Source organism: Scyliorhinus torazame, chromosome 29, assembly GCF_047496885.1.
Source record: "Scyliorhinus torazame isolate Kashiwa2021f chromosome 29, sScyTor2.1, whole genome shotgun sequence".
NCBI lineage: Eukaryota > Metazoa > Chordata > Chondrichthyes > Carcharhiniformes > Scyliorhinidae > Scyliorhinus > Scyliorhinus torazame.
This window is the reverse complement of record NC_092735.1, coordinates 40,275,754-40,301,631: the sequence shown is the minus strand read 5'-3', so window position 1 is coordinate 40,301,631 and position 25,878 is coordinate 40,275,754. Positions and strand designations below refer to the sequence as shown.

General features: G+C 45.3%; 1 protein-coding gene across 4 annotated transcripts in view; it reads left to right on the top strand.

Moving 5' to 3' along the window:
- sacs2 (sacsin molecular chaperone 2) overlaps nucleotides 1–25,878 on the top strand; it is a 126,715-nt gene that overhangs the window by 62,532 nt on the left and 38,305 nt on the right. For 2 of the 4 annotated variants that reach the window (XM_072492501.1, XM_072492502.1), the window contains exons 4-6: nucleotides 9,366–9,477; nucleotides 14,949–15,095; nucleotides 18,065–19,535. In XM_072492501.1, coding sequence (XP_072348602.1) covers nucleotides 9,366–9,477; nucleotides 14,949–15,095; nucleotides 18,065–19,535 — 1,730 coding nt within the window. Of the gene's footprint in view, nucleotides 1–9,365; nucleotides 9,478–14,948; nucleotides 15,096–18,064; nucleotides 19,536–25,878 lie in introns of those variants that run through there. The other 2 variants (XM_072492504.1, XM_072492505.1) reach the window with 2 other exon arrangements.

The window sequence follows — 25,878 nt, the reverse complement described above, 5'->3', positions numbered from 1 at the left end:
AGGAGGAGTTTATAGAATGTGTCCGGGATAATTTCCTGGAACAGTATGTAATGGAACCTACAAGGGAACAAGCGGTCCTAGATCTGGTCCTGTGTAATGAGGCAGGATTGATTAATGATCTCATAGTTCGGGATCCTCTTGGAAGGAGCGACCACAATATGGTGGAATTTAAAATACAGTTGGAGGATGACAAGGTAAAATCAAACACTAGTGTTTTGTGCTTAAACAAAGGCGATTACAATGGGATGAGAGAAGAACTAGCTAAGGTAGACTAGGAGCAAAGACTTTATGGTGAAGCAGTTGAGGAACAGTGGAGAACCTTCCGAGCGATCTTTCACAGTGTTCAGGAAAGGTTCATACCGACAAAAAAGAAAGACGGTAGAAAGGGGAAAAATCGACCGTGGATATCTAAGGAGGTGAGGGAGAGTATCAAATTGAAGGAAAAAGCATACAAAGTGGCAAAAATTAGTGGGAGACTAGAGGACTGGGAAGTTTTTAGGGGACAACAGAAAGCTACTAAAAAAGCTATAAAGAAGAGTAAGGTAGACTATGAAAGTAAACTTGTTCAGAATATAAAAGCAGATAGTAGAAGCTTCTACAAATATATAAGACAAAAAAGAGTGGCTAAGGTAAATATTGGTCCTTTGGAAGATGAGAAGGGAGATTTAATAATAGGAGACGGGGAAATGGCTGAGGAGCTGAACAGGTTTTTTGGGTCAGTCTTCACAGTGGAGGACACAAATAACATGCCAGTGACTGATGGAAATAAGGATATGATAGGTGAGGACCTTGAGATGATGGTAATCACTAAGGAGGCAGTATTGGGCAAGCTAATGGGGCTAAATTTAGACAAGTCTCCTGGCCCTGATGGGATGCATCCCAGAGTGTTAAAAGAGATGGCTAGGGAAATTGTAAACGCACTAGTGGTAATTTATCAAAATTCACTAGACTCTGGGGTGGTCCCAGAGGATTGGAAAGTAGCAAACGTGACACCACTGTTTAAAAAAGGAGGTCGGCAGAAAGCGGGTAATTATAGGCCGGTAAGCTTATCTTCGGTTGTAGGGAAAATGCTGGAATCTATCATTAAGGAGGAAATAGCGGGGCACCTGGAGGGAAATTGTCCCATTGGGCAGACGCAGCATGGGTTCACAAAGGGTAGGTCTTTGTCTGACTAATTTGGTAGAATTTTTTGAGGACGTTACCAGTGCAGTAGATAACGGGGAGCCAATGGATGTGGTATATCTGGATTTCCAGAAAGCTTTTGACAAGGTGTCACACAAAAGGTTGCTGCATAAACTAAAGATGCATGGCATTGAGGGTAAAGTGGTAGCATGGGTAGAGGATTGGTTAACTAACAGAAAGCAGAGAGTGGGGATGAATGGGTGTTTCTCTGGTTGGCAACCTGTAACTAGTGGGTTCCCTCAAGGATCAGTGTTGGGCCCGCAGTTGTTCACAATTTACATAGACGATTTGGAGTTGGGGACCAAGTGCAATGTGTCAAAGTTTGCAGACGACACTAAGATGAGTGGTAAAGCAAAAAAGGCAGAGGATACCGGAAGTCTGCAGAAGGATTTGGATAGGTTAGGTGAATGGGCTAGGGTCTGGCAGATGGAATTCAATGTTGCCAAGTGTGAGGCTTTCCATTTTGGGAGGAATAACAGCAGAATGGATTATTATTTAAACGGTAAGAAGTTAAAACATGCTGCTGTGCAGAGGGACCTGGGTGTGCTGGTGCACGAGTCGCAAAAAGTTGGTGTGCAGGTGCAACAGGTGATTAAGAAGGCTAATCGAGTTTTGTCTTTCATTGCTAGAGGGATGGAGTTCAAGACTAGGGAGGTTATGCTGCAATTGTATAAGGTGTTGGTGAGGCCACATCTGGAGTATTGTGTTCAGTTTTGGTCTCCTTACCTGAGGAAGGACATATTGGTACTGGGGGGAGTGCAGAGGAGATTCACTAGGTTGATCCCAGAGTTGAGGGGATTAGATTATGACGAGAAGTTGAGTAGACTGGGACTGTACTCATTGGAGTTTAGAAGGATGTGGGGGGATCTTATTGAAACATATGAAATTATGAAGGGAATAGATAGGATAGATGCGGGCAGGTTGTTTCCACTGGTCGGGGAAAGCGGAACTAGGGGGCATAGCCTCAAAATAAGGGGAAGTAGATTTAGGACCGAGTTTAGGAGGAACTTCTTCACCCAAAGGGTTGTGAATCTCTGGAATTCCTTGCCCAGTGAAGCAGTTGAGGCTCCTTCTTTAAACGTTTTTAAGAAAAAGATAGATACCTTTCTAAAGAATAAAGGGATTCGGGGATATGGTGTACGGGCCGGAGAGTGGAGCTGAGTCCACAAAGATCAGCCATGATCTCATTGAATGGCGGAGCAGGCTCGAGGGGCCAGATGGCCTACTCCTGTTCCTAGTTCTTATTTCTTATGTTCTTATGGCAACCGTTCTTAGACTTTCTGGCAGAACGATAGACATTGGTCAATGGCAGCTGCAGGGCGGGGGGTGCGGGTTTACTTTATTTTTGTTTATGTTATTTACACTGGAGGGTCTGAGGGGGTGTATACACCGGTTGTGTTAAGTCGGGGTGTTAATGTTAATTTATTATTTATGTACAGGGGGGGAGGGGTTTGGGGGGTTGCTTTTTTAGATTGTGTTTTGTACTTAACCCTGTTGGGTTCTTTTTTCTTTCTCATTTTGTTATTGATATTTTATGAAAACCTTTAATAAAAATTATTTTATAAAAAAAAGAACCTCACCCATTTCCTCTGACTCCATGCATAAATTCCCTCTTTTGTCTTTGAGTGGGCCAATCCTTTCTCTAGTTACCCTCTTGCTCCTTATATACGAATAAAAGGCTTTGGGATTTTCCTTAACCCTGTTAGCCAAAGATATTTCATGACCCCTTTTAGCCCTCTTTATTGCGCGTTTGAGATTTGTCCTACTTTCCGATATTCCTCCAAAGCTTCATCAGATTTAAGTCGCCTAGATCTTATGTATGCTTCCTTTTTCATCCTAGCTAGTCTCACAATTCCACCCGTCATCCATGGTTCCCTAATCTTGCCATTTCTATCCCTCATTTTCATAGGGACATGTCTGTCCTGCACTCTAATCAACCTTTCCTTAAAAGACTCCCACATTTCAAATGTGGATTTACCCTTAAAGAGCTGCTCCCAATCCACATTCCCTAGCTCCTGCCGAATTTTGTTATACTTGGCCTTTCCCCAATTTAGCACTCTTTCTTTAGGACCACTCTCGTCTTTGTCCATGAGTATTCTAAAACTTACGGAATTGTGATCGCTATTCCCAAAGTAATCACCGACTGAAACTTTAACCACCTGGCCGGGATCATTCCCCAATACCAGGTCCAGTATGGCCCCTTCCCGAGTTGGACTATTTACATACTGCTCTAAAAAAACTCTCCTGGACGCTCCTTACAAATTCTGCTCCATCTACGCCTCCAACACTACATGAGTCCCATTCAATGTTGGGGAAGTTAAAATCTCCCATCACGACCACCCTATTATTCCTACATTTTTCTATAATCTGTCTACATATTTGTACCTCTACTTCATGCTCGCTTTTGGGAGGCCTGTAGTAATGTCCCAAAAATGTTACTGCACCCTTCCTATTTCTTAGCTCGATCCATATTGCCTCAGTGCTCGAATCCTCCATCCTTAATCATAGCTGTAATATCATCTCTGACCAGTAATGCAACTCCTTCACCCCTTTTACCTCCCTTTTTATCCCTCCTGAAGCATCTATACCCTGGGATATTTAGTTGCCAGTCTTGCCCTTCCCTCAACCAAGTCTCCGTAATACCAATAACATCATATTCCCAGGTACTAATCCAAGCCCTAAGTTCATCTGCCTTACCTGCTACACTTCTCGCATTGAAACAAATGCACCTCAGACCACCTGTCCCATTGCGTTCATCATCTCTTCCCTGTCTACTCTTCCCCTTAGTCACATTGAGTTTATTATCTAGTACCTTACTGGCTTTAGTTGCTGCCTCTTTACTGACCTCTAACTTCCTAATCTGGTTCCCATCCCCCTGCCACATTAGTTTAAAACCTCCCCAACAGTGTTAGCAAAAGCACTCCCTCGGACATTGGTTCCAGTCCTGCCAAGGTGTAGACCATCCGATTTGTAATGGTCCCACCGCCCCCAGAACCGATTCCAATGTCCCAAAAATCTGAACCCCTTCCTCCTGCACCATCTCTCAAGCCACGCATTCATTCTGACTATTCTTGAATTTCTACTCTGACTGTCTCGTGGCACTGGTAGCAATCCTGAGATTACTACCTTTGAGGTCCTACTTTTTAACTTATCTCCTAACTCCCTAAATTCTGATTGTAGGACCTCATCCTGTTTTTTGACCTATATCGTTGGTGCCTATATGCACCACGACAATTGGCTGTTCGCCCTCCCCCTTCAGTATGTCCTGCAGCCGATCTGAGACATTCCTGACCCGTGAACCCGGGAGGCAACATACCATTCGGGAGCCTCGATTTCGACCACAGAAACACCTGTCTACTCCCCTTAGGATTGAATCCCCTATGACTATAGCCCTGCCAGTCTTTTTCCCGCCCTTCTGTGCAGCAGAGCCAGCCACGGTGCCATGAGCCTGGCTACTACTGCCTTCCCCTGGTGAGTCATCTCCCCCAACAGTATCAAAAACGGTATACCTGTTTTGGAGGGAGATGACCGCAAGGGACACCTGCACTGCCTTCTTGCTCTTTCTCTGCCGTTTGGTCACCCATTCCCTGTCTCCCTCACCAATCCTAATCTGCGGTGTGACCAACTCACTGAACGTGCTATCCACGACCTCCTCAGCATCACGGATGCTCCAAAGTGAGTCCATCCGCAGCTTCAGAGCCGCCGTGTGGTCTAACAGGAGCTGCAGCTGGACACACTTCCCGCACATGAAGGAGTCGGGGGCATCGGCCGCGTCCCTGAACTCCCACATTGAGCACGAGGAGCATAACATGGGTCTGGGATCTCCTGCCATTTTTACATTTTACCTTAACTGATTCCAAATATAATATCAGATAATGAATAAGTGAAAGGAATAAGGATTTTACTTACCAATCATAATACTTCCCAACCCACAAAGAGTTAAATTTCTCCCAGCTACTTACCTTCCCGACAGACCCCTGGCCACTGCTCCCGCAGAAAATCTGAAGGCCGCTTCTCCTGCAAGGTACGTTTTTAAAGGGTAAATTTACCTTCCCGACAGACCCCTGGCCACTGCTCCCGCCGAAAATCTGAAGCTATAACTTGCAGATAAAAGAAAAAGAAAAGAGAGAGCTTATCTGATATTCACTCACCCCCTTAGGTTAGAGGAGGTGGAAGAGTGGGAGACACTACAAGTGTAGTGTCTCGGGTCTAGCAACCGCCCAACTTAAATAGAGGTAAAAATCAAACACTTAAGCACCTACCTGATTCCCAAGCTGCACTCCGGCTCCCTCTCTCTCTCCCGCTCCCGGAAATGAAGGCCGCTGGAACCTGGGGGCAAGTTTAAACACCTACCTGAATGCCAAGCTGCACTCCGCGCTCCCTCTCTGTGTCCCGCTCCCGTAACTTAAGGTGACTTATGTAAGGCTGAGGAAACAAGGTTCAGACAGGGCATTGGAGGGATACAAGATAGCCAGGAGGGAACTGAAGAAAGGGATTAGGAGAGCTAAGAGAGGGCATGAACAATCTTTGGCGGGTAGGATCAAAGAAAACCCCAAGGCCTTTTACACATATGTGAGAAATATAAGAATGACTAGAGCGAGGGTAGGTCCGATCAAGGACAGTAGCGGGAGATTGTGTATTGAGTCTGAAGAGATAGGAGAGGTCTTGAACGAGTACTTTTCTTCTGTATTTACAAATGAGAGGGGCGATATTGTTGGAGAGGACAGTGTGAAACAGATTGGTAAGCTCGAGGAAATACTTGTTAGGAAGGAAGATGTGTTGGGCATTTTGAAAAACTTGAGGATAGACAAGTCCCCCGGGCCTGACGGGTTATATCCAAGGATTCTATGGGAAGCAAGAGATGAAATTGCAGAGCCGTTGGCAATTATCTTTTCGTCCTCACTGTCAACAGGGGTGGTACCAGGGGATTGGAGAGTGGCGAATGTCGTGCCCCTGTTCAAAAAAGGAACTAGGGATAACCCTGGGAATTACAGGCCAGTTAGTCTTACTTCGGTGGTAGGCAAAGTAATGGAAAGGGTACTGAAGGATAGGATTTCTGAGCATCTGGAAAGACACTGCTTGATTAGGGATAGTCAGCACGGATTTGTGAGGGGTAGGTCTTGCCTTACAAATCTTATTGAATTCTTTGAGGAGGTGACCAAGCATGTGGATGAAGGTAAAGCAGTGGATGTAGTGTACATGGATTTTAGTAAGGCATTTGATAAAGTTCCCCATGGTAGGCTTCTGCACAAAGTAAGGAGGCATGGGATAGTGGGAAATTTGGCCAGTTGGATAACGAACTGGCTAACCGATAGAAGTCAGAGAGTGGTGGTGGATGGCAAATATTCAGCCTGGATCCCAGTTACCAGTGGCGTACCGCAGGGATCAGTTCTGGGTCCTCTGCTGTTTGTGATTTTCATTAATGACTTGGATGAGGGAGTTGAAGGGTGGGTCAGTAAATTTGCAGACGATACGAAGATTGGTGGAGTTGTGGATAGTAAGGAGGGCTGTTGTCGGCTGCAAAGAGACATAGATAGGATGCAGAGCTGGGCTGAGAAGTGGCAGATGGAGTTTAACCCTGAAAAGTGTGAGGTTGTCCATTTTGGAAGGACAAATATGAATGCGGAATACAGGGTTAACGGTAGAGTTCTGGCATTGTGGAGGAGCAGAGAGACCTTGGGGTCTATGTTCATACATCTTTGAAAGTTGCCACTCAAGTGGATAGAGCTGTGAAGAAGGCCTATGGTGTGCTCGCGTTCATTAACAGAGGGATTGAATTTAAGAGCCGTGAGGTGATGATGCAGCTGTACAAAACTTTGGTAAGGCCACATTTGGAGTACTGTGTACAGTTCTGGTCGCCTCATTTTAGGAAGGATGTGGAAGCTCTGGAAAAGGTGCAAAGAAGATTTACCAGGATGTTGCCTGGAATGGAGAGTAGGTCTTACGAGGAAAGGTTGAGGGTGCTAGGCCTTTTCTCATTAGAGCGGAGAAGGATGAGGGGCGACTTGATAGAGGTTTATAAGATGATCAGGGGAATAGATAGAGTAGACAGTCAGAGACTTTTTCCCCAGGTGGAACACACCATTACAAGGGGACATAAATTTAAGGTGAAAGGTGGAAGATATAGGAGGGATATCAGAGGTAGGTTCTTTACCCAGAGAGTAGTGGGGGCATGGAATGCACTGCCTGTGGAAGTAGTTGAGTCAGAAACATTAGTGACCTTCAAGCAGCTGTTGGATAGGTACATGGATTACGGGAAAATTATATAGTGTAGATTTATTTGTTCTTAAGGGCAGCACGGTAGCATTGTGGATAGCACAATTGCTTCACAGATCCATGGTCCCAGGTTCGATTTCGGCTTGGGTCATTGTCTGTGTGGAGTCTGCACGTCCTCCCCGTGTCTGCGTGGGTTTCCTCCGGGTGCTCCGGTTTCCTCCCACAGTCCAAAGATGTGCGGGTTAGGTGAATTGGCCAATGATAAATTGCCCTTAATGTCCAAATTGCCCTTGGTGTTGGGTGGAGGTGTTGAGTTTGGGTAGGGTGCTCTTTCCAAGAGCTGGTGCAGACTCGGGGCCGAATGGCCTCCTTCTGCACTGTAGATTCAATGATAATCTATGATTAATCTAGGACAAAGGTTCGGCACAACATCGTGGGCCGAAGGGCCTGTTCTGTGCTGTATTTTCTATGTTCTATGTTCTATGTAAATGAAGGCCGCTGGAACTTGGGAGCAAGTATAAACACCTACCTGAATCCCAAGCGGCACTCGCACTCTAGAAGCAGAATTAGGCCACTCGGCCCATCAAGTCTGCTCCGCCATTCAATCATGGCTGATATCTTTTTCAACCCCATTTCCCCATTCTCCTGCATTCTCCCCATAACCCCTGATCCCCTTATTAATCAAAAACCTATCTATCTCTGTCTTAAAGACACTCAGTGAATTGGCCTCCACAGCCTTCTGCGGTGAAGAGTTCCACAGATTCACCACCCTCTGGCTGAAGAAATTCCTCCTCATCACTGTTTTAAAGGATCGTCCCTTTAGTCTGAGATGGTGTCCTCTGGTTCTAGTTTTTCCTACAAGTGGAAACATCCTCTCCGCGCCCACTCTATCCAGGCCTCGCAGTATCCTGTAAATTTCAATAAGATTTCCTCCTCATCTTCTAAACTCGAGTACAGACCCAGAATCCTCAAATGTTGCTCATACGACAAGTTCTTCATTCCAGGGATCATTCTTGTGAACCTCCTGTGGACCCTCTCCAAGGCCAGCACATCCTTCCTTAGATATGGGGCCCAAAACCGCTCACAATACTCCAAATGGGGTCTGACCAGAGCCTTATACAGCCTCAGAAGTACATCCCTGGTCTTGTAATCTAGCCGTCTCGACATGAATGCTAACATTGCATTTGCCTTCCTAACTGCCGACTTAACCTGCACGTTAACCTTAAGAGAATCGTGAACAAGGGCTCCCAAGTGTCTTCAGGACTGGCAATGAGGGCCTGCCTGGATGATGCCATTGGACAGTTTCCAGGGGTGTCTATGGAAGAAAGTACAGATTAAGCATGGAAAGCGACTGGAAGATAACTGAATAGATTCACAGTATGGCATCTGTGATGCTGGGACTATCCACTCAGCACTTCTGGCTGAAGATTCTAGCCAATGCTTCAGCCTCGGCTTTTGCACTGTTGTTCTGGGCACCCCCATCATTGAGGGTGGGGGTATTTGGGGAGCCTTCTCCCCCAGGGAGTTGTTTAATTGTCTATTACCATTCATGGTTGGATGTGGCAGGACTGTAGAGCTTAGATCTGATGTGTTGGTTGTGGAATCGCTTAACTCTGCATATCAGTTGCAGTTTATGCTGTTTGGCACACGTGTAATTCTGTACTGTAGCTTCAATAGGTCGACACATGATTTTTGGATAAGCTGGGTGCTGCTCCTGGCATTGTCTCCTGCACTCTTCATTGAACTGGGGTTGAGCCTCTCACATGGTAGTAATGATAGAATGCCAGATTGTTTCAGATTGTGGTTGACTGGCCCACAGCTTCCTTACATGTTGTTACATCTGTTCAAAATCTATCCCATTTATTCCTTGTGGTTAAATGCTCCTCTCTCCTACTGTGCTTTCTTCCTTTAAAGGGATGGAATCACTTCACCACATGTCAATGTGTTCTTTCATTTCTTTGTCACAGGAACTAATTCAAAATGCGGATGATGCTGAGGCTAAGGAGGTAGTGTTTCTATTTGATGAACGAACTTATGGGACAACATCTGTGTTTATGAAGGATCTTAAAAAGTTTCAAGGTATGTCTGTTCAGAATATAAAACTGATAAAGAAGACAAGATTTAAAAGGATTTAGAAATTCAGATTTGTTTTTCTGAAGGTAATTGACACATTCCAAACAAATCTTAATGAAAAGATATCGCGCTGCTTCGTTATGTGGATGTAAAGAGAACCATTCTAATTTTGTCAACATAAGTGACAAAATTCAGTAGATTTCTGTGTCCATAGATACATAGAAGACAGGAGCAGGAGGAGGTCTTTTGGCCCTTCGAGCCTGCTCCGCCATTCATCACGGTCATGGCTGATCATCCAACTCAATAGCCTAATCCTGCTTTCTCCCCATCGCGTTTGATCCCATTCTCCCCAAGTGCTACATTTAGCTGCCTCTAGAATATATTCACTGTCCATCCTACCTGTATCCACTCCTTTCAGTGATATTCCAATTTTCTGACCTGAAATTCTAAGCCCAGTCAATCAGTTACTTGTGACCGTTCTCACGATTTGTGGCTGGTAATAAGAGCAAAAGCACTAATGTTGCGAGAGGTGAGAATTTAATAATTCCAACTTGCAAAGTAACGATGGGCGAGATTTTCTAGAGCCTGCTGGAGGGCAGGTGTGGACAATTGCACGGGAGGCTGCCGTGAGGGAAAACAGTATTTGATTAAGTCTGTGGGGAAAGCGAAGGAATTGAAAACACGGCCATTAGTGGCGGAGACCTCATATTCGTGCATGATAGGCCATTTGCATATAATTTAAAGCCTTGTACTTTCTGGAATTATGCAGGAGCTTGGGGAGCCTATAGTTCTTCATCATTGCATTCCCCATTGCAACACTGCAGCTAGAGTCAATATACCAACCAATCAGCAGCCTTTTGCCTGTTATTGGTGTGATCATTTAAATTTTGGCGTTCTGCATTTGTCCCGATGGGTGCAAGATGCAAAGCTTCAGCAACATGTGTCTCTTTTCAACAACATTCCAATTTTGTCTGACAAATGACCATTTATAATTTAAATAAGGCTTGCCCAAGCTTTTCTCTCAGAGTGGAGGACAGAGTTGCAGATTTTCCTCACTCAAGGGGCCGATGATCAAATATCAGAAAAAACAATGTTTGGCATTAAAAAAAGTTGAGGCTTTAAGGAAAGAAATAATTGCTGAGCAAAAGTACAGCAATGTTATAGCAATAAATTGTTAAGTTAAAACAGAGTAAGAAATGACCAAAAAAGAGTGTAAGATGGTGACTGTGTGTGAGTTGTGATGGGTACATATGTATGTATTGGTGCATGGTGGTGAATGAGAAACCTGAGACTGGTGTTGCTCTTTTTAGCCTTAGTTTATTAGCTCTGATTACGTCACCTTTGCTCACGAGTCGCCAGGTATCTTTCTGATACCGCCACGTGGTTCAAGCTCGAGTTATGATTAATAAGTCAGCACACCGCTTAGTAAGATTGAAATCAACGGTCATTTATTATATACAACAATTAATGCTTACACAATAATCCTACTATCTATATAGAAACCTATCACTACTGGCCAATACTTAACTTTAGGAAGAGCCCACCAGGTCAGGGAAACGAATGGCTTATCAAATCGGATCTGGCCCGCGGGATTCAAAAGGCTGATACAGGTCGATGGCTAGGAGTCTTTATCGGATAGCGATCGCTGGATTCAAACTTACAGTTGCCGGTTGCTGTTCTTGCGAAGGTCTCGAGCAGACGAAGAAGGGAGAGAGAGAGATCTGAACTTGGCCCCTCACTTTATAGGGCCCAGGGGCTTCCCGCCTCCCGGGGCGGCCCTTGACCCTGAGTCCCAAGTGATTGGACTTGTTCCCAATCACTGGGTTCGATACGTCCAATTGCGAGGCGATTCCCCGATCGGGGGGGTGGTCGTTCACCTGCCTTTGTTTCGGCCACTGCAGGCGCCGACAGGTCTGGCCCGGCATTCAATTGCTAATATGTTGCAATTGTTCCCGGGGATAGCCGATTTAACTGTGGATGTCTGGGTTGATGGGCTGTTAAGAGTCCTGAGTATAACTGCAAATGTCTGGGTTGATGGGCTGTTAATAGCCCTGAGTATCTATCTGGGCCGACTTCCCCAAAGCCGAATATGATATTCTGCCTGCAGCTGTCCGTTTGTGTCTTGTTACCTGCTTTTCCCATCAGCCTTTCCGGTTAGCCATTTTAAATTGGGTTTTGGCCAAATTAATCGGGAAGCAGACATTTTACGTGGCTACACTGGGCATAAGGCAGACTCACACTTTGTTAAGAGCTCTGCTGATGTTAAATGCACGAGTATTGCAAAATTCAGAATGGTAACTTCTTAGTGGTATATATTTCCAATTTGGTATACTGTGGGAAACGTTTGAACCAGGGAGGAATAATCTAGTTGTTGTGTGGACAATTAATAAAGACTATTTATTAACTTTTAAAAAAACACACTACAAAAGAACTATTATACACTGCAACACTAAATACACTGATGGTAATACACACAGTATTGCAGGAAATTACCCCTTGGTTCCAACGACCTATGTTCCCTGAACTCTGAGACGCTCCTTTGTTCTCAAACACACCAATATTATATAACTCTATGAGTTAAATCCAGCAAATAATACACAAGGACAGGAGGCCAGACAGCAATGGAAAAACACATCCAGGGCCCGGATGACGTACAGGCATATGGCAAGAGAGGGAGTGCCTAAAGAGACTGCTGAAGGAAGGTAGCCATAAACCTCTGCACCCTAATGCAGGATGACCTTCGGCCATGGAGGTTAAGTGGACACTCGACATCAGTGAGTTTGAAGATCATTGCAGGTCCAAGTTTGAATGCCTGGGGTTCCTTCCAGGGGTCCGCAGATAAAAATTGCAGCATCTTCACTCACTGCTGCATTAAGGTGGTGACAAACGAATTGTACAACAGGGTTGGAGACTGAATAAGATTCCAGGCAGAAGAGGACAGCCATGTGGAGATAGCAATGGAATTTGCAGTAATTGCTGGCTTTTCGCATGTTTATGAAGTAATAGACTGCATTCAATTCACCATCAAGGTAACATCTCAATATCCAGCGATGTTTATCAACAGTAGAGGATTCTATTTGTTCAGCTTGTAGTCATTCTGTGACCACAGGAAGTGCATAATGCAGGTATGTTCACAATATGCTGTCAGCAGTCATGATGCCTATGTGCTTCAACACTCACAAGTACCTCACTTGTTTGTTTCAAGCCCACAGATCAATAGATGGATCCTCAGTGACCGGGGCTACCTTTTCTGGAACTGGCTGATCACAACTGTTAGGAGAGCAATGCAATATTAGTCATGGCACAATAAGGGCCATTACAGAGCAAAGCATCAATCTTTTGAAGATGCGCTCCCATTGCCGCGATCACTGTGGGGTTTCTCACCAGCATGAGTCAGTGAAGGTCTCACAGGGAGCTATTCCTGGGCTGATTCCTGGGATGGCGGGTCTGTCCTATGAGGAGAGACTAAGTCGATTAGGATTGTATTCATTGGAGTTTAGAAGAGTGAGTGGGGATCTCATAGAAACTTACAAAATTCTAACAGGATTTGACAGGGTAGATTCAGAAAGAATGTTCCCGATGGTGAGGGCGTCCAGAACAAGGGGGTCACAGTTTGAGTTTAAGGTGCAAACCTTTTAGGACTGAGGTGAGGAGAAATTTCTTCACCCAGAGAGTGGTGAATCTGTGAAATTCACTACTGCAGAAAGTAACTGAGGCCAAAACGTTGTGTAATTTCAAGAAGGAATTAGATATAGCTCTTGGGATCTGGGGAGAAGGCGGGATCAGGGTATTGAACTTGATGAACAGCCATGATAATGAATGGTGGAGAAGGCTCGAGGGGCCGAATGGCCTCTTCTATTTTCTATGTATGTTTCTATCATGTTCAGCTGACTATACTATCCCACCATGTAGAGAGAGAGGCGTGATGACATCAGCCCGGAGGGGGAAGGGGCAAAAACCTCATCTGAAGAGAAGAACAGGGAAGGGAAAAATGAAATGGAAAGGAATGCACCACAATGGCTGCATTATTCTGCAATCAAGCAGAGAGGTTGATGCACAGGAGGCAAGGGAACTTCGACTTCCACATATCTCACATTAAGGGCCTTACATTCACCAGCCTATGCTCACTCTCTGGATGGCACATATTCTTGCAATGAGGCAGTCGCATTGATTGTCCTCTGCTGTTACAGAGAGGCCACACCTCCCTTTGCAAGCAAGCTTCTGTTCCCCTTTTCCACACAATAAGACCCATCCAACCTTCTTGAAGGGGTGATGCGCCCTCATTTCCAGATTAAAGCAGAACAGTTTAATTGAGACATTTACACTCTTTCCTTAACACAATTATATAAACACCAGTACTACCTTGCTATGTGAAAGTGAACTTTTTGAATTGTTTGTGAGTGCTGGTGATGTGGCCTGAGCAGACTGCTACTCGCATTGTGGCCGTTGACGATTGTGGTGCTGTCCTCAGGCAGCCCAAGGCCTTGATGGGTCATGGCTTATAAAGCTCTCTCGCGCCTGTGCTGGGGACACATCTTGGCCAGAATAGGAGTTTGGCTCACTGACAGAGGGGCAGGGGATTCCTGAGAAGAAGCATCAAGTGTGTCATGGTGCAACTCACCCAGCCTCGTGGTGCTAAAGACACCTTCCTTTTTCAACTTTCTTTTTCTAGTCTGTCACTCAAATGCACTCTTGCAGTACAGAGGAGGTAATGCATTCATTTTCTGCACTGGATCCAATCCCTTCGATGAGCTGACAGCTGCTAGCCGCTGCGGAAACATTCGTCCAGGCCACCGTGGTCATTCATGAAGGCCTTTTGTGGCCTTTGAGGGAAACCGTATTCCTCTGCAATCATGGACTGCCTGGAGGGGGTCGCGCAGCAAGCCTTGGCTGAACTGTGACATCCCCGGTCTCAGCTGATTCCATTGATGCCACTGACTGAAATGGTGTGACACCTGATGATTCTTTTCCCTGGATCTTGGAAAGTTGTTTGTTTCTGCAACAACAGAAATTCAACTGCATCTGAATTCCAAAAATAACTCCTGGCTGTCTGCCCTTAGTATAGTGCCAGATCCTTTACAAATATGATGCGGTGAGGCTTCCTGGCGTCAGAGCCATCCCTGCCATGTTATCTGGCGATATATGCATGTCACCTGCATTCATTGCTGCCACATGATTCTTTGCTCAGAGATTAATTCTAGGTGCGACGATAGAGGCAATGACAGCAGAAGTAAATCCAGCCTAACAGTGCTACATTTTTACCCTCACTGCATTAAGACAATAAAGTCCTGTTAACACAAGTGATAATAAAATATCACTTTAACATACAGCTGAGACTTAAACACTGGCACAATTTATTTTATTTTGGCATCAACATATCTTTTTGGGTTGAGAAGGGAATCAGTTTATTAAGTTACTGTTTTGAAAACATCACCAGCATCAGCATTGAAATCCTGTTTTATGTTTCCCTTCTTTAGGTCCAGCTCTTGTAGTGTATAATGATTCTGTATTCTCCGAAGAGGATTGGCATAGCATTCAAACTACAGGAATCAGTAAGAAGCGTAATGACCCCAGCAAAGTTGGCCAATTTGGCCTTGGATTCAATACTGTTTATCACATCACAGGTGAAAGAATTATTTTAGGATACAAAAGAGTATGAAATTGCATTATAACTATTAAAATTTTCATTATTTTTTAGTAAGCTAGCCATTTGTAAGTGTTTACCCTTTTGTACATTACAGCATGAAGCAATACTGTGAAAAATATAACTCCTTTTCTAAAGAGACGGGCAATAGTACAAAAAATCCCCAAAATAACAAAAGATTAAGATGGTGTTATTTGTAAGTGTATGGTCAAATGTATCCGATCATTTCTTCAATCTAGGTGCGCTACTGCATGAATTGAAAAAAGCTAGCTTGCAGATATAGCAAGCAATGAGGAAAGCTAATAGAAAGTGATTGTTCATTGTGAGATGAATTGAATACAAAAGTAGGGAGGTAATACTTCAGTTATACAGGGCATTGGTGAGACCACAACTGTGTACAGCAGTGTTTTTCAAACTTTTTTTCCAGGGACCCATTTTTACCAACTGGCCGACCTTCGCGGCCCACGCCGGCCGACCTTCGCGGCCCACGCCGGCCGACCTTCGCGGCCCACGCCGGCCGACCTTCGCGGCCCACGCCGGCCGACCTTCGCGGCCCACGCCGGCCGACCTTCGCGGCCCACGCCGGCCGACCTTCGCGGCCCACGCCGGCCGACCTTCGCGGCCCACGCCGGCCGACCTTCGCGGCCCACGCCGGCCGACCTTCGCGGCCCACGCCAGCATTTACCTTTGCGGCCCACGCCGGCCAACCTTCGCGGCCCACGCCGGCCGACCTTCGCGGCCCACGCCGGCTGACCTTCGCGGCCCACGCCGGCTGACCTTCGCGGCCCATGCCGGCTGACCTTCGCGGCCCACGCCAGCATTTACCTTTGTGGCCCACGCCGGCTGACCTTCGCGGCCCACGCCAGCATTTACCTTTGTGGCCCACGCCGGCCGACCTTCGCGGCCCACGCCAGCCGACCTAACCGACCCACACCAGCTGACCTTCGTGGCCCATGCCGGCTGACTGTGCGACCCACCATTCTAAAAATGGAGGAAATGGTTTTTAGTACCTTTAGCCCTCGTACACGCTCCTTCAATGGAACCTGTTGGATGAAGGTGAAACCTTCCGGTGTCGGAAAGTATGAAGTCTCCATCAGTCCAAAGTTCTGCATTTTTTCATGTAAAATTTTATCAAATAAAATCCCCCCGAACTTGTAAAAAAGAATAAAATAAAATGAATATATCCCCCCCTAACTTGTAAAAATAGCTTCGATCGTATTAAAAAAAAAATGCGGCCGCACTGCGCATGATCGGGCACGCATGCGCAGTGCGGCCGCACTTTGGTTACATGTTCGCGGCCATTTTGAAGGCCGCTTGCAGCGTTATTAAAGGTCGGCTGCTGCGGCTGTTGTGCGCAGATTTGCGCGATCGGGAGCGCCGCAACGGACGGCTCCGCGACCCTCCCGACACCCACCCGTGGGTCGCGTCCCCGACTTTGACAATGCCTGGTGTACAGTATTGGTCTCCTTATTTAAGGAAAGATGTAAATGCATTGGAAACAGTTCAGAGAAAATTAACTAAACTAATTCCTGGAATGGGCGGGTTGTCTTATGGGAAACAATTGGATCGACTATGCTTGTACCCATCGGAGTTTACAAAAGTAAGAGATGACTTGATTGAAACATTTGAGACCCTGAGGGGGCTTGACAGGATCGATGTGGAAAGGATGTTTTATCTTCTGGGAGAATCTAGTACGAGGGGACACTTTAACAAAAGGAGTCACCGATTTAAGTCCGAGATGAGGAGAAACATTTTTTCTCAAAAGGGTGAGTCTTTGGAACTCTCTTCCTGAAAAAGTGGTGGAACAGGGCCTTTGAATATTTTTAAGGCATAGATAGATGTGCTCTTGATAAGCAAGAGGGTGTAAAGCCATTGGGGATAGGCATGAATATGGCATTGAGGTAGCAATTTGATCAATCATGATCTTATTGAATGGCAGACCAGAACTGGGTAGCCTACTGCTCCTAATTCATATGTTCAGATAAACCCATTGGGTGAATGTTACCTGTATTTGGCAGAGTGCATTAGTGGGCTGAAAAAGCCGGCAACAATGACAGCTTCCTCTGCCGTATCACAGAAAAAAACCATGAATGGGTGGGTCACATGATGTCACGCTGACAGGCCCTGCCCTGCCAGCAATGTAACTTTTAAAGATCAGGTGCCCTTTTTATAGGCCACCCCAGGGTACAAATGTTCACATGGACCCCCCCCACACCACACACACATACCCAGCACTGCCTGGGGCATTGCCAGGGACAGTGTCTTGGAAGTGCCAGCAGATAGTGCCCAGACGTGAGTCTCTCCTCCCTGGGTGATGCACTGATCCAAGCTTCTTTGGGTGGACTGCCAGCCTTGGTGCATGCCATTGTAGTCCAGTCATCTTCCCTCAGGCCAACGTGAATGGATTTTCTTATGGGTTGGGGGGAAAATGATTCAGGTGTAGAGGCCTGATAGTGATATGCAAATGCATTGTAATAATGCTCCTGACGTTAAATGTCAGGATTTCCGTTAGGTCGTTGGCAGGGTGCAGGGCCAATTACAGTAAGACTTGAAATGAAATGAAAATGAAATGAAAATCGCTTATTGTCACAAGTAGGCTACAAATGAAGTTACTGTGAAAAGCCCCTAGTCGCCACATTCCGGTGCCTGTTCGGGGAGGCTGGTATGGGAATTGAACCGTGCTGCTGGCCTGCCTTGGTCTGCTTTAAAAGCCAGCTCTTTAGCCCAGTGTGCTAAACCAGTCCCTAAACCAGCCCCAGTGACTTCCCCGTGACATTTGAGCCTCTCGCGTGTTTGTCACCCAACCTGTCCATAAAAAGTGTGAAAGTCCATTGAAACAAAAACCTGTTTACTATTGATTGTTCCTTTTGGAATTTGGGGTTAAATTGATGTTGGTGAATTTATACAGGTGCCATTGTGATCTCTTTAAGCTTAAACTTTCTTCTGTAGATTTGCCAAGCATATTCAGTGGAAAATATATTGGTATATTTGACCCACAAGAAAAGCTGTTTGGAGAACAGGAAGCAGGATACATATGGTCTCTTGATGACCCAGAGGACAAGAAAGCTCTTGAACACTCCAGAGATCAGTTCAGGCCATTCAGATATGCCATGGAAGCAACTGGGACCATAACATGGACTAACGCATTAAAAGAGCATTATTTCAAGGGAACTTTATTTAGATTTCCATTGAGAACTGAACCTTCAGAAATATTGGACAACTTGTATGACAAAGCTAAGATCTTTGATCTTTTTGATTCCTTCCGAGCAGATGAAGATATGAGCCTCCTGTTTCTCAGAAATGTTATTTCCGTCTGTATTAAGCATATTGACACCAGTGGAAATCTAGCAGTCCTTTTAGAAGTAACTGCTTTTCAGCCTGAGCACGTGCCTTCTTTTAATCATAACCTCAATGTTGAAAGGCAGCAATTGGTCTTCAATGTTAAATCTTGTACCTATATCAGAGCTATTTCACATCGGGTTGCAACAGAAGAACACCATAATCACTGGTTAATAACAAACTGCACAGGCAAAATAGGCAAATGGGCTAATTTAGATGATCTGGCCGAGAGGTTAAGTTATACTCCTTATGTTGGACTGGCTTTTCTGTTGAGTAAAGCTGAAACAATTGAAACCGACGCAAGAACAGACTTTGAAGGACGTCTTAGTTTTTTTCTACCACTTCCAAATAATGAGGCCAACAAGACCGGATTGCCTATCCATATAAATGCCTTCTTTGGACTTTCAGACAACCGAAGGCATATTAAATGGATTGAATCAGACCAAAGATATGACGACGCAGCCAAGTGGAATGAACTATTGATAGAGAAAATCTTTCCGTGTGCATACTGCCAACTTATCCTAGATGCCATTACTCTGGCTCAAAAGGCAGTGCTAAAACCTTCATCAGTATATCATTTATGGCCAGACCTGGAAAAAATGAATCGTAAAGAGCGTTGGATTAAGATTACGAAGGAAACCATCAAACGCTTGCTTGGACTCAATGTTCTTTGCTTGGCTGCCTGTGAACAAAAGTGGATAAGAGCTGACAAAGCTATCTTTTTACAGTGCCATGATCGGCTTGACATAAGACAGGCAATAGAGAATCTTTTGATAAGAGAGGCTCAACCTTTAGTTAGGGTCCCACATCACGTATTTAAGACCATATTATTCACATTAGAAAATCAAAGTCACTTAAATGTGGTCACTCCAGCATCTTTACGAAACATTCTTCAGCATTGCAATTTGGACACCACCCCATATGAACAAAAACTAAAGCTTCTGGAATATGTTCTAAGTGATGACCAATACAGTTCCCTCAACCACCTTCAGCTCCTCCCAGTCAGCGGTGGAGCCTTTGTAAAGTTCCAAATCAGCCCATCCGATGATCCTGTATTTACTGACTCAGCAAAATTTCCACGGTAAGCATTTAAAAACAAAAACATAAAATAGTTCATTTTAGTTTTGGTCATATATTATTCCAATTAAAAAAAAATCAATACCCTGACAGCAAATTTAAATATGATAATGTAATCCATAATGAAAATGTGGTTAGCTTTCCTGTGCTCCTGTGACATTAGGGAGTTCCCATATTTCTTTCCTACCTCGTTCACTTGTCTCAGCTGGAGTAATATTGGGGCCGTTCAGACGGGTTAGTAAACCTTTAGCGACCTTTAAGACTTATCTGGATAGGCGCATGAACAGATGGAGTATAGGATACAGACGGTTGGTCTAGATAGGACACATGATTGGCGCAGGCTTGGAGGGCCGAAGGGCCTGATCCTGTGCTGTATTGTTCTTTGTTCTTAAAGGATAAAACAGTCAAACTTCCATCTCCAGTTGAAATGAAATGAAATGAAAATCGCTTATTGTCATAAGTAGGCTTCAAAAATGAAGTTACTGTGAAAAGCCCCTAGTCGCCACATTCCGGCGCCTGTTCAGGGAGGCTGGTACGGGAATTGAACCGTGCTGCTGGCCTGCCTTGGTCTGCTTTAAAAGCCAGCGATTTAGCCCAGTGTGCTAAACCAGCCCCTGTGTGCTGGACTTTCATTGGAAATCCAAGGATGCTGAGTGTGGTAAGGATTTTGTGACAGAAATTATGTTTAACCAACATCTCGGAGTTCTTTGAGAAAGTAACATGTGCTGTGAATAAGGGGGAACCAGTAGATGTGCGCAGAGTTCCGGTGATATTAGATAAAATGCCACATCAAAGGGTATTGTGGAAAATAAAAACTCATGATATAGGGGTAACATTTTGGCATGGAAAGAAGATTGAATGACTAACAGGAAGCAGAGAGCAGGCAGAATTGGCCTTTTTCACGTTAGCACGATATAATGAGTGGTGTTCCATAAGATCATAAAACATAGAAGCAGAATTAGGCCACTCGGCCCATCGAGTCTGCTTCACCATTCAATCATATCTGATATTTTTCTCATCCCCATTCTCCTGCCTTCTCCCCATAACCCCTGATCCCCTTATTAATCAAGAACCTATCTATCTCTGTCTTAAAGCCACCCAGTGATTTGGCCTCCACAGCCTTCTGCGGCAAAGAGTTCCACAGATTCACCACCCTCTGGCTGAAGAAATTCTCCTCATCTTTGTTTTAAAGGATCGTCCCTTTGGTCTGAGATTGTGTCCTCTGGTTTTAGTTTTTCCTACAAGTGGAAACATCCTCGCCACGTCCACTCTATCCAGGCCTCGCAGTATCCTGTAAGTTTCAACAAGATCCCCTCTCATCCTTCTAAACTCCCAGCAGTACAGACCCAGAGTCCTCAACCGTTCCTCATACAACAAGCTCTTCATTCCAGGGATCATTCGTGTGAACCTCCTCTGGACCCTTTCCAAGGCCAGCACATCTTTCCTTAGATAATGGGCCTAAAACTGTTCACAATACTCCAAATGGAGTCTGACCAGAGCCTTATACAGCCTTTGAAGCACATGTATTTACAAATGAGAGGGGCGATATTGTTGGAGAGGACAGTGTGAAACAGATTGGTAAGCTCGAGGAAATACTTGTTAGGAAGGAAGATGTGTTGGGCATTTTGAAAAACTTGAGGATAGACAAGTCCCCCGGGCCTGACGGGATATATCCAAGGATTCTATGGGAAGCAAGAGATGAAATTGCAGAGCCGTTGGCAATTATCTTTTCATCCTCACTGTCAACAGGGGTGGTACCAGGGGATTGGAGAGTGGCGAATGTCGTGCCCCTGTTCAAAAAAGGAACTAGGGATAACCCTGGGAATTACAGGCCAGTTAGTCTTACTTCGGTGGTAGGCAAAGTAATGGAAAGGGTACTGAAGGATAGGATTTCTGAGCACCTGGAAAGACACTGCTTGATTAGGGATAGTCAGCACGGATTTGTGAGGGGTAGGTCTTGCCTAACAAATCTTATTGAATTCTTTGAGGAGGTGACCAAGCATGTGGATGAAGGTAAAGCAGTGGATGTAGTGTACATGGATTTTAGTAAGGCATTTGATAAAGTTCCCCATGGTAGGCTTATGCAGAAAGTAAGGAGGCATGGGATAGTGGGAAATTTGGCCAGTTGGATAACAAACTGGCTAACCGATAGAAGTCAGAGAGTGGTGGTGGATGGCAAATATTCAGCCTGGATCCCAGTTACCAGTGGCGTACCGCAGGGATCAGTTCTGGGTCCTCTGCTGTTTGTGATTTTCATTAATGACTTGGATGAGGGAGTTGAAGGGTGGGTCAGTAAATTTGCAGACGATACAAAGATTGGTGGAGTTGTGGATAGTAAGGAGGGCTGTTGTCGGCTGCAAAGAGACATAGATAGGATGCAGAGCTGGGCTGAGAAGTGGCAGATGGAGTTTAACCCTGAAAAGTGTGAGGTTGTCCATTTTGGAAGGACAAATATGAATGCGGAATACAGGGTTAACGGTAGAGTTCTTGGCAATGTGGAGGAGCAGAGAGATCTTGGGGTCTATGTTCATACATCTTTGAAAGTTGCCACTCAAGTGGATAGAGCTGTGAAGAAGGCCTATGGTGTGCTCGCGTTCATTAACAGAGGGATTGAATTTAAGAGCCGTGAGGTGATGATGCAGCTGTACAAAACTTTGGTAAGGCCACATTTGGAGTACTGTGTACAGTTCTGGTCGCCTCATTTTAGGAAGGATGTGGAAGCTCTGGAAAAGGTGCAAAGAAGATTTACCAGGATGTTGCCTGGAATGGAGAGTAGGTCTTACGAGGAAAGGTTGAGGGTGCTAGGCCTTTTCTCATTAGAGCGGAGAAGGATGAGGGGCGACTTGATAGAGGTTTATAAGATGATCAGGGGAATAGATAGAGTAGACAGTCAGAGACTTTTTCCCCGGGTGGAGCACACCATTACAAGGGGACATAAATTTAAGGTGGAAGATATAGGAGGGATATCAGAGGTAGGTTCTTTACCCAGAGAGTAGTGGGGGCATGGAATGCACTGCCTGTGGAAGTAGTTGAGTCGGAAACATTAGGGACCTTCAAGCAGCTATTGGATAGGTACATGGATTACGGTAAAATGATATAGTGTAGATTTATTTGTTCTTAAGGGCAGCACGGTAGCATTGTGCATAGCACAATTGCTTCACAGCTCCATGGTCCCAGGTTCGATTCCGGATTGGGTCATTGTCTGTGCGGAGTCTGCACGTCCTCCCCGTGTCTGCGTGGGTTTCCTCCGGGTGCTCCGGTTTCCTCCCACAGTCCAAAGATGTGCGGGTTAGGTGAATTGGCCAATGATAAATTGCCCTTAATGTCCAAATTGCCCTTGGTGTTGGGTGGAGGTGTTGAGTTTGGGTAGGGTGCTCTTTCCAAGACCCGGTGCAGACTCAAGGGGCCGAATGGCCTCCTTCTGCACTGTAAATTCAATGATAATCTATGATTAATCTAGGACAAAGGTTCGGCACAACATCGTGGGCCGAAGGGCCTGTTCTGTGCTGTATTTTCTATGTTCTATGTAGAGGAAAGGATGGCGAAGATGATTCTGGATATGAGCGAAAGTAACAGGGTAGTTATTATGGGAGACTTTAACTTTCCAAATATTGACTGGAAAAGATATAGTTCAAGTACAATAGATGGGTCGTTTTTTATACAGTGTGTGCAGGAGGGTTTCCTGAAACAATATGTTGACAGGCCAACAAGAGGCGAGGCCACGTTGGATTTGGTTTTGGGTAATGAACCAGGCCAGGTGTTGGACTTGGAGGTAGGAGAGCACTTTGGGGACAGTGACCACAATTCGGTGACGTTTACGTTAATGATCGAAAGGGATAAGTATACACCGCAGGGCAAGAGTTATAGCTGGGGGAAGGGCAATTATGATGCCATTAGACGTGACTTGGGGGGGATAAGGTGGAGAAGTAGGCTGCAAGTGTTGGGCACACTGGATAAGTGGGGCTTGTTCAAGGATCAGCTACTGCGTGTTCTTAATAAGTATGTACCGGTCAGACAGGGAGGAAGGCGTCGAGCGAGGGAACCGTGGTTTACCAAGGAAGTGGAATCTCTTGTTAAGAGGAAGAAGGAGGCCTATGTGAAGATGAAGTGTGAAGTTTCGGTTGGGGCGATGGATAGTTACAAGGTAGCGAGGAAGGATCTAAAGAGAGAGCTAAGACGAGCAAGGAGGGGACATGAGAGGTATTTGGCAGGAAGGATCAAGGAAAACCCAAAAGCTTTCTATAGGTATGTCAGGAATAAGTGAATGACTAGGGAAAGAGTAGGACCAGTCGAGGACATGGATGGGAAATTGTGTGTGGAGTCTGAAGAGATAGGCGAGATACTAAATGAATATTTTTCATCAGTATTCACTCAGGAAAAAGATAATGTTGAGGAGGAGAATGCTGAGCCCCAGGCTAATAGAATAGATGGCATTGAGGTACGTAGGGAAGAGGTGTTGGCAATTCTGGACAGGCTGAAAATAGATAAGTCCCCGGGACCTGATGGGATTTATCCTAGGATTCTCTGGGAGGCCAGGGAAGAGATTGCTGGACCTTTGGCTTTGATTTTTATGTCATCATTGGCTACTGGAATAGTGCCAGAGGACTGGAGGACAGCAAATGTGGTCCCTTTGTTCAAAAAGGGGAGCAGAGACAACCCCGGCAACTATAGACCGGTGAGCCTCACGTCTGTAGTGGGTAAAGTCTTGGAGGGGATTATAAGAGACAAGATTTATAATCATCTAGGTAGGAATAATATGATCAGGGATAGTCAGCATGGCTTTGTGAAGGGTAGGTCATGCCTCACAAACCTTATTGAGTTCTTTGAGAAGGTGACTGAACAGGTAGACGAGGGTAGAGCAGTTGATGTGGTGTATATGGATTTCAGCAAAGCATTTGATAAGGTTCCCCACGGTAGGCTATTGCAAAAAATACGGAGGCTGGGGATTGAGGGTGATTTAGAGATGTGGATCAGAAATTGGCTAGCTGAAAGAAGACAGAGGGTGGTGGTTGATGGGAAATGTTCAGAATGGAGTACAGTCACAAGTGGAGTACCACAAGGATCTGTTCTGGGGCCGTTGCTGTTTGTCATTTTTATCAATGACCTAGAGGAAGGCGCAAAAGGGTGGGTGAGTAAATTTGCAGACGATACTAAAGTCGGTGGTGTTGTCGATAGTGTGGAAGGATGTAGCAGGTTACAGAGGGATATAGATAAGCTGCAGAGCTGGGCTGAGAGGTGGCAAATGGAGTTTAATGTAGAGAAGTGTGAGGTGATTCACTTTGGAAGGAATAACAGGAATGCGGAATATTTGGCTAATGGTAAAGTTCTTGAAAGTGTGGATGAGCAGAGGGATCTAGGTGTCCATGTACATAGATCCCTGAAAGTTGCCACCCAGGTTGATAGGGTTGTGAAGAAGGCCTATGGAGCGTTGGCCTTTATTGGTAGAGGGATTGAGTTCCGGAGTCGGGAGGTCATGTTGCAGCTGTACAGAACACTGGTACGGCCGCATTTGGAGTATTGCGTACAGTTCTGGTCACCGCATTATAGGAAGGACGTGGAGGCTTTGGAGCGGGTGCAGAGGAGATTTACCAGGATGTTGCCTGGTATGGAGGGAAAATCTTATGAGGAAAGGCTGATGGACTTGAGGTTGTTTTCGTTGGAGAGAAGAAGGTTAAGAGGAGACTTAATAGAGGCATACAAAATGATCAGGGGGTTGGATAGGGTGGACAGTGAGAGCCTTCTCCCGCGGATGGATATGGCTGGCACGAGGGGACATAACTTTAAACTGGGGGGTAATAGATATAGGACAGAGGTCAGAGGTAGGTTCTTTACGCAAAGAGTAGTGAGGCCGTGGAATGCCCTACCTGCTACAGTAGTGAACTCGCCAACATTGAGGGCATTTAAAAGTTTATTAGATAAACATATGGATGATAATGGCATAGTGTAGGTTAGATGGCTTTTGTTTCGGTGCAACATCGTGGGCCGAAGGGCCTGTACTGCGCTGTATTGTTCTATGTTCTATCCCTGGTCTTGTATTCTAGCCCTCTTGACATGAATGCTAACATTGCATTTGCCTTCCTAATTGCCGACTGAACCTGCATGTTAACCTGAAGAGAATCGTGAACAAGGACTTCCAAGTCCCTTTGTGCTTCTGATTTCCTAAGCATTTCCCCATTTAGAAAATAGTCTATGCCTCCATTCCTCCTTCCAAAGTGCATAACCTCACACTTTTACACATTGTATTTCATTTGCCACTTCATTGCCCACTCTCCTAGCCTGTCCAAGTCCTTCTGCAGCCCCCTTGCTTTCTCAATTCTACCTGTCCCTCTACAGATCTTTGTATCATA